General features: G+C 42.9%; 2 protein-coding genes across 10 annotated transcripts in view; both read left to right on the plus strand.

The window, feature by feature from the left end:
• Positions 1-12626, plus strand: part of TRIM58 (tripartite motif containing 58) — a 58474-nt gene extending 45848 nt beyond the window's left edge. For 8 of the 9 annotated variants that reach the window (XM_058430761.1, XM_058430764.1, XM_058430763.1 and 5 more), the window contains one exon: positions 10669-11767. In XM_058430761.1, coding sequence (XP_058286744.1) covers positions 10669-11567 — 899 coding nt within the window. In that variant the 3' untranslated portion in view covers positions 11568-11767. Of the gene's footprint in view, positions 1-10668; positions 11768-12442 lie in introns of those variants that run through there. The other variant, XM_058430769.1, reaches the window with a different exon arrangement.
• LOC116457845 (olfactory receptor 2W3-like) lies at positions 7591-8533 on the plus strand. The gene is given in 4 exon segments (XM_032137326.2): positions 7591-7851; positions 7853-8438; positions 8441-8471; positions 8473-8533. Coding segments are annotated over 4 exon segments (939 nt in total).
• Positions 12627-13236: the final 610 nt, after the last annotated feature.

A 13236-nucleotide genomic window follows, 5' to 3' on the forward strand; every position in this document is an offset into this window, starting at 1 on the left:
TCTCCTGCCTCAGCCTCCTGAGTAGCTGAGACTACAGGCGCCCGCCACCACACTCAACTAATTTTTGTGTTTTTAGTGGAGACGGGGTTTCGCCATGTTGGCCAGGCTGGTGGTCTTGAACTCCTGACCTCAGGTGATCTGCCTGCCTCCCAAAGTGCTGGGATTACAGGTGTGAGCCACTGCACCCGGACTTTGACTAATTTTTCTAGCATGTTGAGAAGGCCCTGAGTGAAGAGGACTGGGAGGAGGGGATACAGGGAGCAATCAGGAGTGGGAAGTGAAATAACCTCCTTAGCCAGCAAAACTAATGGAAAGTGCTTAGAGTGGTGATTGCAACCCCTAGAACCCCAGAACGCAGAGAATTGGGAACGCTGGGATCTATTCAACCCATCTGCTCTCCAAGCACCGACTCCTTGGTGCATGCTTTCTCTGTGCTTCTGGGGCCCTCTGTGGTCTGCTTTTCCATTACACAGGGAGGAAGAAAGGATGTCAGGGCCTGCATATGTGTACCACACACATTCTATGAATCCTACACATTCACTTATGTAGAATAGTCTCTTTACTCTGTAATTCTCTGGCTACATCTGTCCAAAAGTACCCCGTCATATTGATAAGTTTCTTAGTTAATTGACTCTAAGTCTGATTTTTTTCTGACATTGCTTGGCTATTTCTGTGTATTTATTTTCTTTAAAAGATTCGGCATTGTGACGTCATTTTTGTCTTTACAAGAGCGTTGAAAACATAGTTACATATACACATCTAAGTAGTGATAGTTTCTCAATTTCCTTATCAGTTTTGGAAACTAAAATATAAACCTATGTGTGCTAACATCTTCCTTTCAAATCAAAAAGTAAAAATAAGGCTGGGCGCAGTGGCTCACACCTGTAATCCCAGCACTTTGGGAGGCCAATGGGCTTGGATCACCTGAGGTCAGGAGTTCAAGAGCAGCCTGGCCAACATGGTGAAACTTCATCTCTACTAAAAATACAAAAATTAGCCAGGCGTGGTGGCGGGTGCCTATAATCCCAGATACTAGGGAGGCTGAGGCAGGAGAATTGCTGGAACCCAGGGTATGGAGGTTGCAAGTCACAGTGAGCAGAGATTGCACCACTGCACTCCAGCCTGGGCAAAAGAGTGAAACTCCGTCTCAAAATAAATAAATAAAAATAAAACAGGCCACGCTGTAGCTCCTTAATATAATAATACACTTTATATGATTTTTTTCACTATGTAGGACAATGGGTTCTTTCTCTTTCGTACATAAAAATATTAGTAAAAAGAAGATGTCAAAATATTTTGGCCCTATTTTCAGCAGATATAAGGAGAGAGAAAAAAACAAAATGCATGATTCTGTTCTAGGTAGCCTGGGACCAATTATGCCTCAGCTGTTTTCTTAGCCATATAATGATTCTTGGGAACAGGAGAGAGGAGCAAATGGCTCATTGGTATTTATGTTTTTAGAACAACAGTGGATTGAGTTCCCTAACTTTACTTACATGAGGTGGTAAATTCTTTTTATATCAAGGGACAAATTCTCATGGTCCTCATTTTCTCTCCGGACCTGACGGGAGATCGGGCAGTTTGATGTGGTGCACGCCTCTGCCTCAGTGGATGTGCTAGTGATCCCTGTGGGTCTGAAGTTTCCCCAGCGCTTTGGATGCTGATGAACCCAGGCCACCATCAGAGTCCGTCTCCAGTCTTCCCTCAGCAGAGCTGCAACACTGCGTAATTGCAGTGAACCCCTATTCACAAATACTGTGGGCCATTGCGTTTATAGGGAATGGGCCAAGCCTGAGAGAGGCACTTGGATTTCCTGACACCTGGCTACAGCACCTGTGAGCGCCCAAGAGGGTAGAAGGCATTTCGTGACCTGGCTGAGGCCCTTTCGCTACGTCTGTGTTCCTGCATTCTTTCAGTGTTGCCTAGCAGCATACAAGGGACGATGGTGAGTAGGTTTCTGGATTGAGGAACTCAGCTCAGAGGTCTGCACTTCTAGGTTGGTTTGTTAAATAAAGAAGCCATAGGGAGTGCCTCAAGGGTTAAAAAAATCTGAAGAACATACTCCTTGCTCCTAGAACATTTATAAATTATGACAGGCCGGGCGCGGTGGCTCATGCTTGTAATTCCAGCACTTTGAGAGGCCAAGGCAGGCGGATCATGAGGTCAGGAGATCGAGACCATCCTGAGCAACATGGTGAAACCCCGTCTCTACTAAAAATGCAAAAAATTAGCCGGGCGTGGTGGCGGGCGCCTGTAGTCCCAGCTACTCGGGAGGCTGAGGCAGGAGAATGGCGTGAACCCGGGAGGCGGAGCTTGCAGTGAACCGAGATTGTGCCACTGCACTCCAGCCTGGGTGACAGAGTGAGACTCTGTCTCAAAAAAAAAAAATTATGACACACCAACACACAAAGATATACACAGACTGCACTTATATCACAAGTCGTTCAATTATAACAAAGCACTACATCTACCAATGCAAAATTATTATTATTACTATTATTATTATTATTTTTGAGACAGTGTTTCGCTGTCTCCCGGGCTGGCATACAATGGGGTGGTCTCGGCTCACTATAACCTCCACCTTTCGGGTTCAAGTGATTCTCCTGCCTCAGCCTCCCGAGTAGCTGGGATTACAGGCATACGCCACCAAACACGGCTAATTTTTTTTTTTTTTTTGTATTTTTAGTAAAGATGGGGTTTCTCCATGTTGGTCAGGCTGGTCTTGAACTCCCAACCTCAGGTGATCCACCCGCCTCAGCCTCCCAAAGTGCTGGGATTACAAGCGTGAGCCACCGTGCCCGGCCTCATGAGAGTCTTCTTTAACCTCTGCTTCACTTTCTAAAAGTGAGTCTCTTTTTGGCAGGGGTTGGGGAGGACAGGGTCTTACTCTGTCACCCAGGCTGAGGTGCCAGCGGCATGATCACAGCTCACTGCAGCCTCGACCTCCTGCGCACATTGATCCCCCTACCTCAGTCTCTTGAGTAGCTGGGACCATACCTTCGTGCGACCATGCCGGGCTAAGGTTCAATTTTGACTTTTGTATAGATGGTGTCTCCCCATGTTGCCCAAGCTAGAAATGAGGCTTTCCAACAATTTCAAACCGTACGTCCAGATATCAGTTCTATTTGAATGCAAATACAGTCATGTGTTGCTTAATGATGGGGATATATTCTGAGAAATGCATCGTTAGGTGATTTTGTCGTTGTGTGAGTGTCACAGCATGTACTTACACAAACCCAGATGGTGTATCCTACCACAAGCCTGGCCCATAAGTGTCTGGTGTAGCTTGTCACTCCTAGGCTACAAACGAGTACAGCATGGTACTGTACTGAATGCTGAAGACAGCTGTAACACAGTGGTAAGTATATGTGTATCTAAACATAGAAAAGGCACAGTAAAAATACTGTATAAAATACAAAGAATGGTCACCTGTCTAGGGCACTTACCATGAATGGAGCTGGCAGGACTGGCATTTGCTCTGGGTGAGTCAGTGGCTGGGTGCAGACTGAATGTGAAGACCCAGGACATTCCTGTACATGACTGCAGACTTCATCAGCTTTGTACACTTAGGCTATATTAAATGCATTAAAAAGTATTTTTCTTTCAATAAAGTAACTATCCTTACTTTATTGAAACGTTTTTACATTGTAAACATTTTACTTTTTAACTTTGTGACTTTTTTTGTAATAGCACTTAGCTTAAAACACACATTGTAAACCTGTGTAAAATACTTTCTTTTTATTCTTATTCTACAAGTTATATTCTGTTTAATTTTTTTTTTTTTTACTTTTCAAACTTTTTCGTTGCAAACTAAGACACAAGCAAACACATTAGCCTGGGTGTCCACTGAGACAGAATGATCAGTACCACTGTCTTCCACCTCTACACCTTGTCCCAAAGAAGGATTTCCAGGGCAGCCACATGCCTGGAGCTGTCACCTCCTATGATCACAATGCCTTCTACAATACTGCCTGAAGGACCTGCCTCAGACTCCTCTTGAGGAGGTGGAACCACCACAGATGTAATTTGTTGTTGACCAAAATGTGTTGTTCTGCAACATGTGCCTGTATACATATATACGTACCATGTGTGTTTGTGTGTGTATAGTGAGAGTTTGTGAACAAAAAATGGAGTCACACTACATATAATCTCACTGTACATTGTATTTAGCTTTCTTTTTTTTGAGACGGAGTCTCACTCTGTCACCAGGCTAGAGTGCAGTGGTGCGATCTTGCCTCACTGCAACCTCTGCCTCCCGGGTTCAAGTGATTCTCCTGCCTCAGCCTCCTAAGTAGCTGGGGTTACAAGCATGCGCCACCATGCCCGGCTAATTTTTGTATTTTTTAGTAGAGATGGGGTTTCACCATCTTGGCCAGGCTGGTCTCGAACTCCTGACCTCGTGATCCACCCTTCTCAGCTTCCCAAAGTGCTGGGATTACAGGCGTGAGCCACCGCGCCCAGTATGGTTAGCTTTCTACTTGTTTGATAGTAATATCTTTTTTTTTTTTGGACAAAATTCTTGGTAATGTCATTCCAATTTAGTGATTGTTTCCAGTCATCATCTATTAAATCATGTCTATCACTTTAACATACCTCGTTTCCCAGTATTATCTATTTCAGTAGATTCTATAATGAAATTTTTGAGGGTATGTGTTTCCTCATTGAGGGTTAATAAATGCAAAGCAGATTCCTAGATGTGGAATTAACAGGGCAATGAGAAAAGCATGTCATTTAACATTTTATGAAAGACAGATATTTCTTTTGTTAAAATAATATGTACTATGTCAAGGTATATGTGTATTTAAATAGTCATTTTTTAAAGATCTTTCCAAAGATACTATTTCAATTTTGACTCTTATCAAGAGTTCATGAGGCCAGGCATGATGGCTTATACCTGTAATCCTGGCACTTTGGGAGTCCAAGATGGGCAGATCGCTTGAGATCAGGAGTTCAAGACCAGCCTGGGCAACATGGCAAAACCCCATCTCAACTAAATATACAAAAATTAGCCGGGTGTGGTGGCACATGCCTGTAATCTCAGCTACTTGGGAGGCTGAGGCAGGAGAACCTGGGAGAATGAGGCTGCAGTGAGCCCAGATCACATCACTGCACTCCAGCCTGAGCAACACAGTGAGACTCTGTCTCAAAAAAAAAAAAAAAAAAAAAAGTTTATGAGATTGGACTTATTTCCCACATTTTTTTCAAGCTCTGGATATTACCACACTTTTCACTATTTACCTATCTGGAAAAGCAAATATCTTTATATTTAAATTTTTATAACCTCAATCATCAGTGAAAACATTTCTAATGTTTATATCACTTGCTTGTAAATCATTCATTTTCCTGTGAACTGTTTCTTCAAGTCATTACATATTTTTCTTTTGCTACAGGTTTTTCTTGTCACTTTTTTGAGAAAAAAGTAAGGTAGCCTTCAGTTGTCTTGTTGAATTTTTCTACTATTGTCATTATTTTTTAGACTTTGCTAGTAGTGTTTCTTTTTTGTTTTGTTTTGTTTTGTTTTTGAGACGGAGTTTCACTCTGTCACCCAAGCTGGAGTGCAGTGGCACGATCTCGGCTCACTGCAACCTCCACCTCCCGGGTTCACGCTATTCTCCTGCCTCAACCTCCCGAGTAGCTGGGATTACAGGTGTGCACCACCACACCTGTGTAATTTTTGTATGTTTAGTAGAGAAGGGGTTTCACTGTGTTGGCCAGGCTAGTTGTGAACTCCTGACCTCAGGTGATCCACCACCTTGGCCTCCCGAAGTGCTGGGATTACAGGCGTGAGCCACCGCACCTGGCCAAAAGTGTTTCTTAGAGTGTAAATTTTTCTAAATAGGTAATACAATTTATCTATGTTTTGCTTTTTAACTTTTGAGAATTGCAACTTGGCTTATGATGTATACTTATTCAAGATGATTGGGAAAAAAAGAAAAAATAACTATCATGCTTTCTGATTGTAGTTGTATTTTTTAAATGTTTAAATATATAATTTGTAATTTTATTTTTTTGGTGTAAGGAATAAAGAAGGGACCCACACTCCCTTCCTCCCACAAATGCCTTGTCAGTTATCATGATATAGTTACTGTATTTTCAAAGCTTGATTAGATATAAGGTAAGATTGTTTCTCTTCAGTAGGCTTTTTTTCTTCTGGATTTCTCTGGCTAGACTTATGGGCTTGTGTTCCTATTCTGTGTTTGCATGACACATTACCTTTTTTTTTTAACATATGTAGAAACCTTTACATTCACTGAACTTTTATATGTTTTATGTATTTATATTTCATATTAAAAAATCTCAAAGCATATCTGTAAACTAAGTAAGGTAGGTTTGATTATTACCATTTTAGATGAGAAAACTATGAAAAGAAAAATGAGCTTGCTGAGATCTTGTAATTTAGTCTTGTTGGCCTAGGGATAATGCAGAGTAGTTTGGAGCTGTAGCCCAAAATGTAGGTATGTATTTATTGTCATTTGTCTTAGTTTGGGAGTACTGTTTTGTTACCTGCACGTATGGATTTATTTTTATTTGTATTAATTTGCGAGTACTGCTTTTTACCTGCACATACATATTTATATTTATTTATATTAATTTGGGAGTACATACATACTTATATTTATTTATGTTAATTTGGGAGTACTGCTTTTTAGCTGCACGTATTGCATAGTGGCGAAGTCTTGGCTTTTAATGCATCCATCACCCAAACACCATGATCGACCGAGTCTCTCTATATCCATCTGTAAGACTTGTGGTTTGTCTCATCAAATATGCTTTGCTTTGAATGTGATGTGGTATTGGAATTGGAACGTGATAGAGGTTTCTGTACACATGCGTGAATTATTGCATTACAGTTGTAATATCTGTTACAGTTTTTTCAATCTGTTTTATCCTCTCAAGCAGTATATAGTACTTTGGAAGAAAAACCCATACACTCTATTTCTTCAATACCAGGCCCAATTTTTAATTTATATAATTTTTAAATTACCTCAGAAATGATAACCTGATGAATGAGGTGTTTCTTTGAGACTAGTAATAGATAAAGTACTCTGTGTGTAATGAGTATTTCCTAAATACTATTCATGGATTATTTTGAGGCTCCATTTTGAGTCCTTGAGGTTTTTGGCAGGAGCTTAGGGACTGGAGTCTAGAAAAATTCATGGTTTGGCCACAGCAGGATTTGTCTTCACTTCGTTGGATTTAGAGGCAGTGCTAATAGTGGTTAAGATTGCACACTCCCAGCTCCATTGCCGGGTTCAGAATCAGCTCTGTGTCTTCCTACTTATCATATTTGCTCAGCACACGTGTGTTTCAGGTTCCTTTTCTATAAGTTGGGAGCTAATAATAATAGTGCAACTCCATATAACAGCTGGGGTTAAATGAATAAAATAAATATAAAAAGCATAGAAGAATGCTTAGCTTATGATAGGGTTAAATGAATAAAATAAGCAGAGAAGAATGCTTAGCTTATGATAGGGTTAAATGAATAAAATAAGAAGCAGAGAAGAATGCTTAGCTTCTAGTAAGTTCTCCCTTAATATCAGCTGTTATTGTTATTATTAGGATTGATATTTCTGTTCAGCTGCAGTAGAGATGGATGGAACCAATGGCAGCACCCAAACCCATTTCATCCTACTGGGATTCTCTGACCGACCCCATCTGGAGAGGATCCTCTTTGTGGTCATCCTGATCACATACCTTCTGACCCTCGTAGGCAACACCACCATCATCCTGGTGTCCCGGCTGGACCCCCACCTCCACACCCCCATGTACTTCTTCCTCACCCACCTTTCCTTCCTGGACCTCAGTTTCACCACCAGCTCCATCCCCCAGCTGCTCTACAACCTTAATGGACATTGACAAGACCATCAGCTACATGGGCTGTGCCATCCAGCTCTTCCTGTTCCTGGGTCTGGGTGGTGTGGAGTGCCTGCTCCTGGCCGTCATGGCCTATGACCGGTTTGTGGCTATCTGCAAGCCCCTGCACTACATGGTGATCATGAACCCCAGGCTCTGCCGGGGCTTGGTGTCAGTGGCCTGGGGCTGTGGGGTGGCCAACTCCTTGGCCATGTCTCCTGTGACCCTGTGCTTACCCCGCTGTGGGCGCCATGAGGTGGACCACTTCCTGTGTGAGATGCCCGCCCTGATCCGGATGGCCTGCGTCAGCACTGTGGCCATCGAAGGCACCGTCTTTGTCCTGGCGGTGGGCATTGTGCTGTCCCCCTTGGTGTTTATCCTGCTGTCTTACAGCCACATTGTGAGGGCTGTGTTACAAATTCGGTCAGCATCAGGAAGGCAGAAGGCCTTCGGCACCTGCGGCTCCCGTCTCACTGTGGTCTCCTTTTTCTATGGAAACATCATCTACATGTACATGCAACCAGGAGCCAGCTCCTCCCAGGACCAGGGCAAGTTCCTCACGCTCTTCTACAACATTGTCACCCCCTCCTCAATCCTCTCATCTATACCCTCCGGAACAGAGGTGAAGGGGGCACTGGGAAGGTTGCTTCTGGGGAAGAGAGAGCTAGGAAAGGAGTAAGGGCATCTCCACCTGACTTCACCTCCATCCAGGGCCACTGGCAGCATCTGGAACGGCTGAATTCCAGCTGGTATTAGCCCGTGACTCCCAGCTTGCCTTTTTATGGACTTTCGTGAGGCTGTTTCAGTTCTGACATTATGTGTTTTTGTTGTTGTCGCTTTTAAAAAATTGAGACGGGGTCTCACTCTGTCACCTAGGGTGGAGTGCAGTGGTGCCACCATAGCTCCTTCAACTATTGGGCTTAAGCGATCCTCCCCCACCTCAGCCTTCTAAGTAACTGGGACTACAGGGGTGCATCACTGACGGTGGGAATTGTGGCTTTTCTGTCTTCTATGGAGACGGGGTCTTGCTGTGTTGCCCAGGCTGGTCCCAAACTCCTGGCCTCCTGTGATCCTCCTGCCATGGCCTCCTACAGTTCTGGGATTACAGGTGTGAGTCACTGTGCCTGGCCAACATTATGTGCTTTATGTGTGAATTGCATAACACAAATCATCCCAGAGACCCATCATGATCTGTAAAGCAGCTGCAAAGAACGAAGTGAGACAAACAGTTGTAAAGATGAGTTTCCATCAACTTATACCAGAGTGCAAAGAGGAAATAACTCTTCTCAATCAGAGCTTTGCTTTGTTTGTTGTTGTTTGCTTTAAAGTCTAACACATCCGACATGTTTCAGTCAGAATGACCCCAAATGCATCACTGTTCTCCACGTGGTCCAAGTGCCTCTTTGGTTAGAGCCATCAAATCATGGAATGCAGCACAGTTTGATATTTTCTATATTCCCAATTCCTACCCAAACCTTTTCATGAAATCGTAGAGTTTGTACTCTTTATCTAAACCTTTGGAATTTTCCCCAAAATCTGATGTAAGATTCTGCATAAACCAAGAAGTGAACCTGTAAGTAATGATACATGGGTCATTTAAATCTTAAAGCATCATTCTTTCTCAGGCATGCTTTTCATTATTAGTAAAAAGAACCTGACATTGGTTCAGTCTCTTCTGTGTACCAGATGCTCCTAATTCATCTAACCTCAGTATTTGTATGAGGTCAGCATGATTATCATTATTCCCATTTTATCTCCCTGGTCCTTGAGATCTGAAGGTTAAATCTTTTGCTTGAGGGGAACTGAACCAGGGTTTTTTCCAAGTTCTGACTCCTGATTCATGTGGTTTCTATTGCATCATGAAATTTCAAAGAGCAAAAATCTTTTAAGCATTTGGCACGCAATGTCAAAGACCCTTTGGGGCTAAGGAGCATGACTGGCTACTGTTCCTTACACAGTGTGGTCCTCAGTGTGTCCCACTAATGTGCACTCCAGTTACCTGAGGTCTTGTTCCAATGCGATTCCAATTCAGCTGGTGATGAGGGGTCTGAGTTTCTGCATCTATGCAAACCTCCCAGGTGATGCCCTTACTTTGGGGATTGGGAGTACATTTTAAGGACCCAGGAAATACATCACCCCCTGCTCTCGTTCCAGGCATTTGGAGGGCAGACACATTCTGGGAAAAGTTGGGAGAGGGTTCATAGACCAAGGGCGAATACAAGGTGAGAGGGAGTGGTGTGAAAGGCCAGCTGAGGGGCGGTCCTCATTACTCTGCCATTGCTCCTGTGCTCGGCTCCCTCCTCCTCTATGGGCATATTTCTGCCCTTTTTTGTATCCTCCTCACCTCCACACCTCACATCTAAAGTCACCAGCCCCAGGGCATTGTGTAAGTGTAAACAAACCAGAGCCCCAGAGAGGGGGATTCCTGTGCTTCCAGAGCACCCCCTCTGACTATTCAAGGATGCTGTTTGTAAGAAGTACTGATGTGGATGTGGGGAAAAAGAGAGAAAGAAAAAGAGAGACAGAGAGAGAGAAAGAGACACAGGCAAAAGGAAAGTCAAAGAGAGAGAGACAAAGTCAAAGAGAGAAAAAGTTGAATTAATTTTATGCACAAATTAGAACATTTTGCAAGTGGCAAATGAAAGATTTGACATAGGTTTCATTGCTTTCACACAAGTGTTTTTCAAGAACTATGTAACTCAAATGGAGTACTATAAAGGATAAACATTCTGTCATCTTTTTCTCCATTTGCAGTGTCACTCTTATTTGAAATCATGGAAAATGGGAGTTATACCCCTTATTTCATTCTCCTAGGACTCTTTAACCACACCAGAGCCCACCAAGTCCTCTTCATGATGCTTCTGGCCACCGTTTTGACCTCCCTGTTTGGCAACGCCCTCATGATCCTCCTGATTCACCGGGACCGCAGGCTCCACACGCCCATGTACTTCCTCCTGAGCCAACTCTCCCTCATGGACGTGATGCTGGTTTCCACCACTGTGCCCAAAATGGCGGCTGACTACTTGACCGGAAATAAGGCCGTCTCCCGCGCGGGCTGTGGTGTGCAGATCTTCTTCCTCCCCACACTGGGTGGTGGAGAGTGCTTCCTCTTAGCAGCCATGGCCTATGACCGCTACGCGGCTGTCTGCCACCCACTCCGATATCCCACTCTCATGAGCTGGCAGCTGTGCCTGAGGATGACCATGTCGTGTTGGCTCCTGGGTGCAGCTGACGGGCTCCTGCAGGCTGTTGCTACCCTGAGCTTCCCATATTGCGGCGCACACGAGATCGATCACTTCTTCTGCGAGGCCCCCGTGCTGGTGCGTGTGGCTTGTGCTGACACTTCAGTCTTCGAAAACGCCATGTACATCTGCTGTGTGTTAATGCTCCTGGTCCCCTTGTCCCTCATCCTGTCCTCCTATGGTCTCATCCTCGCCGCTGTTCTCCACATGCGCTCTACAGAAGCCCGCAAGAAGGCCTTTGCCACCTGCTCTTCACATGTGGCTGTGGTGGGACTCTTTTATGGAGCTGCCATTTTTACCTATATGAGACCCAAATCCCACAGGTCCACTAACCTCGATAAGGTTGTGTCAGCCTTCTATACTATGTTCACCCCTTTACTAAACCCCCTCATCTACGGTGTGAGAAACAGTGAGGTCAAGGAAGCCCTGACAAGGTGTATGGGTCGGTGTGTGGCCTTAAGTCACGAATAAGAGTATATGTATTTGCCCCAACATTCAAAACTGTGCAAAGTGTTTGTGTGGAATTTCCTAGAGATAAGGAATATACACTTTTATATCTACATCTGTTCTCTCTCTCCCTGTCTCTCTCTCTCTCTCTCCTTGTCTCTCTCTCTCTCTCTCTCTCTCTGTGTTTGTGTGTTGCTTTGAATTGCAGATGAATCTTCATTCCTTGGGTTCATTTACTCATCTATCATTATCCAATCAAATCGCGGATTGTTAAAAATCGGTGAACTCACTAATCCTTAGTAAGATGGTTTTACATCATACCTCGCAGTAATTTTTTGTTCAAAGAATGAATTAACCATTCAAGCAGTTTTGAAGGTTAATTGTTGCCATTTGTTTCAAATTGAGGTGCAGCTTACACACAGTAGAATGCTCATATTAAGATGTTCCTTTTCAACTAATTTCCACAAATATCTACCCTGGTAATTCACCCATTATGAAGAGACACCATTTTCACCACCTCAGAAAGGTCCTGCAGGCCCTTTTCCAGTGATACCCCAGGCCTAAGATACATCCACTGCTCTAATTTTTATCTCCGTTCATTAGGTTCGTTAGTTTGGACTATTCTAAAATTTCATATCAAAGGAAACCAATAGTATTGTCTTGAATCTTGCTCCCTTCTTTCAGTTTAATGTATTTCTAAAATCCCTCCACCTTTTTACCTCATTGATACATTGCTCTTTTTTACTGCTAAGTAGTATTTTGTTTTCTGAAAATTTCATCATTTGTTTATCCATTATTTTGCTGATGGACATCTGGGCTATTTTCAGTTTGAAGTTCTTATGACTGAAATGTCTGTTAATCTCCTATTTGTAATAATATATTTTTATTTTTCTTGGTAGGTGTCTGATGAACTCTTCAGTAAACTGTTTTCAAAGTGGTTGTTTACTCTTATACTGCCGCTGACAATGCACACAAGTTCCAGTTGCTCCAAGTATCGATGCTTTCTTCATTTTAGCAATTCTTCTGAGTGTAGTAGGAACTCAGTTTGCTTTTAATTTGCATTTTCCTGATGACTAATAATGTTGAGGCCTCTTGCGTTAGCTTATTATCTATTGCTTATTGATGTAAACTGTCTACTTCAGTTTTTGGAAAAAAAAATCTGTATATGCTTCCAAAGCGAAAACAACTTGGTCATTAATTAATAGGCAATCTATAGCATTCATAGGACTACTTGAAATTTTGGAAATAAAATCATATATTGGGTTACTTGTTATTATATTTCCTGACACGTGTTATCATTCAATGCCTCAAGATTTGCTGTTTTATTAAACCAGGTATTTAGTACATCTCTTCCACCTCCTGCATTCTGCTTAAAGCTATAAATCTGTTTGTTTTAATTATGAGTTGTAACAGAACATGGAGGAATGATGCCACTAAAAACACACGGGTTTTATTAATTTTACATATACAGGGGCTTTTTCACAAGAGCATGAAATCCGAGGAAGTGGCCAAAGAGAGGCAATTTTATATTTTCCCGAGAAAGAATGATAAGTTTAAGAAGAAAGGACAGGACAAAGAGGATGGGGTAACAGGTGAGTCATTAGGAGGTATATGAAGGGGAGTAAAACTTGCAGAAGGGTTATTACTTAGGTGAGTATATTCATTCTGATCCATTGCACCCCTGGATCCCAGT

This window comes from Hylobates moloch, unplaced genomic scaffold (assembly GCF_009828535.3).
Source record: "Hylobates moloch isolate HMO894 unplaced genomic scaffold, HMol_V3 SCAFFOLD_18, whole genome shotgun sequence".
NCBI classification, from domain to species: domain Eukaryota; kingdom Metazoa; phylum Chordata; class Mammalia; order Primates; family Hylobatidae; genus Hylobates; species Hylobates moloch.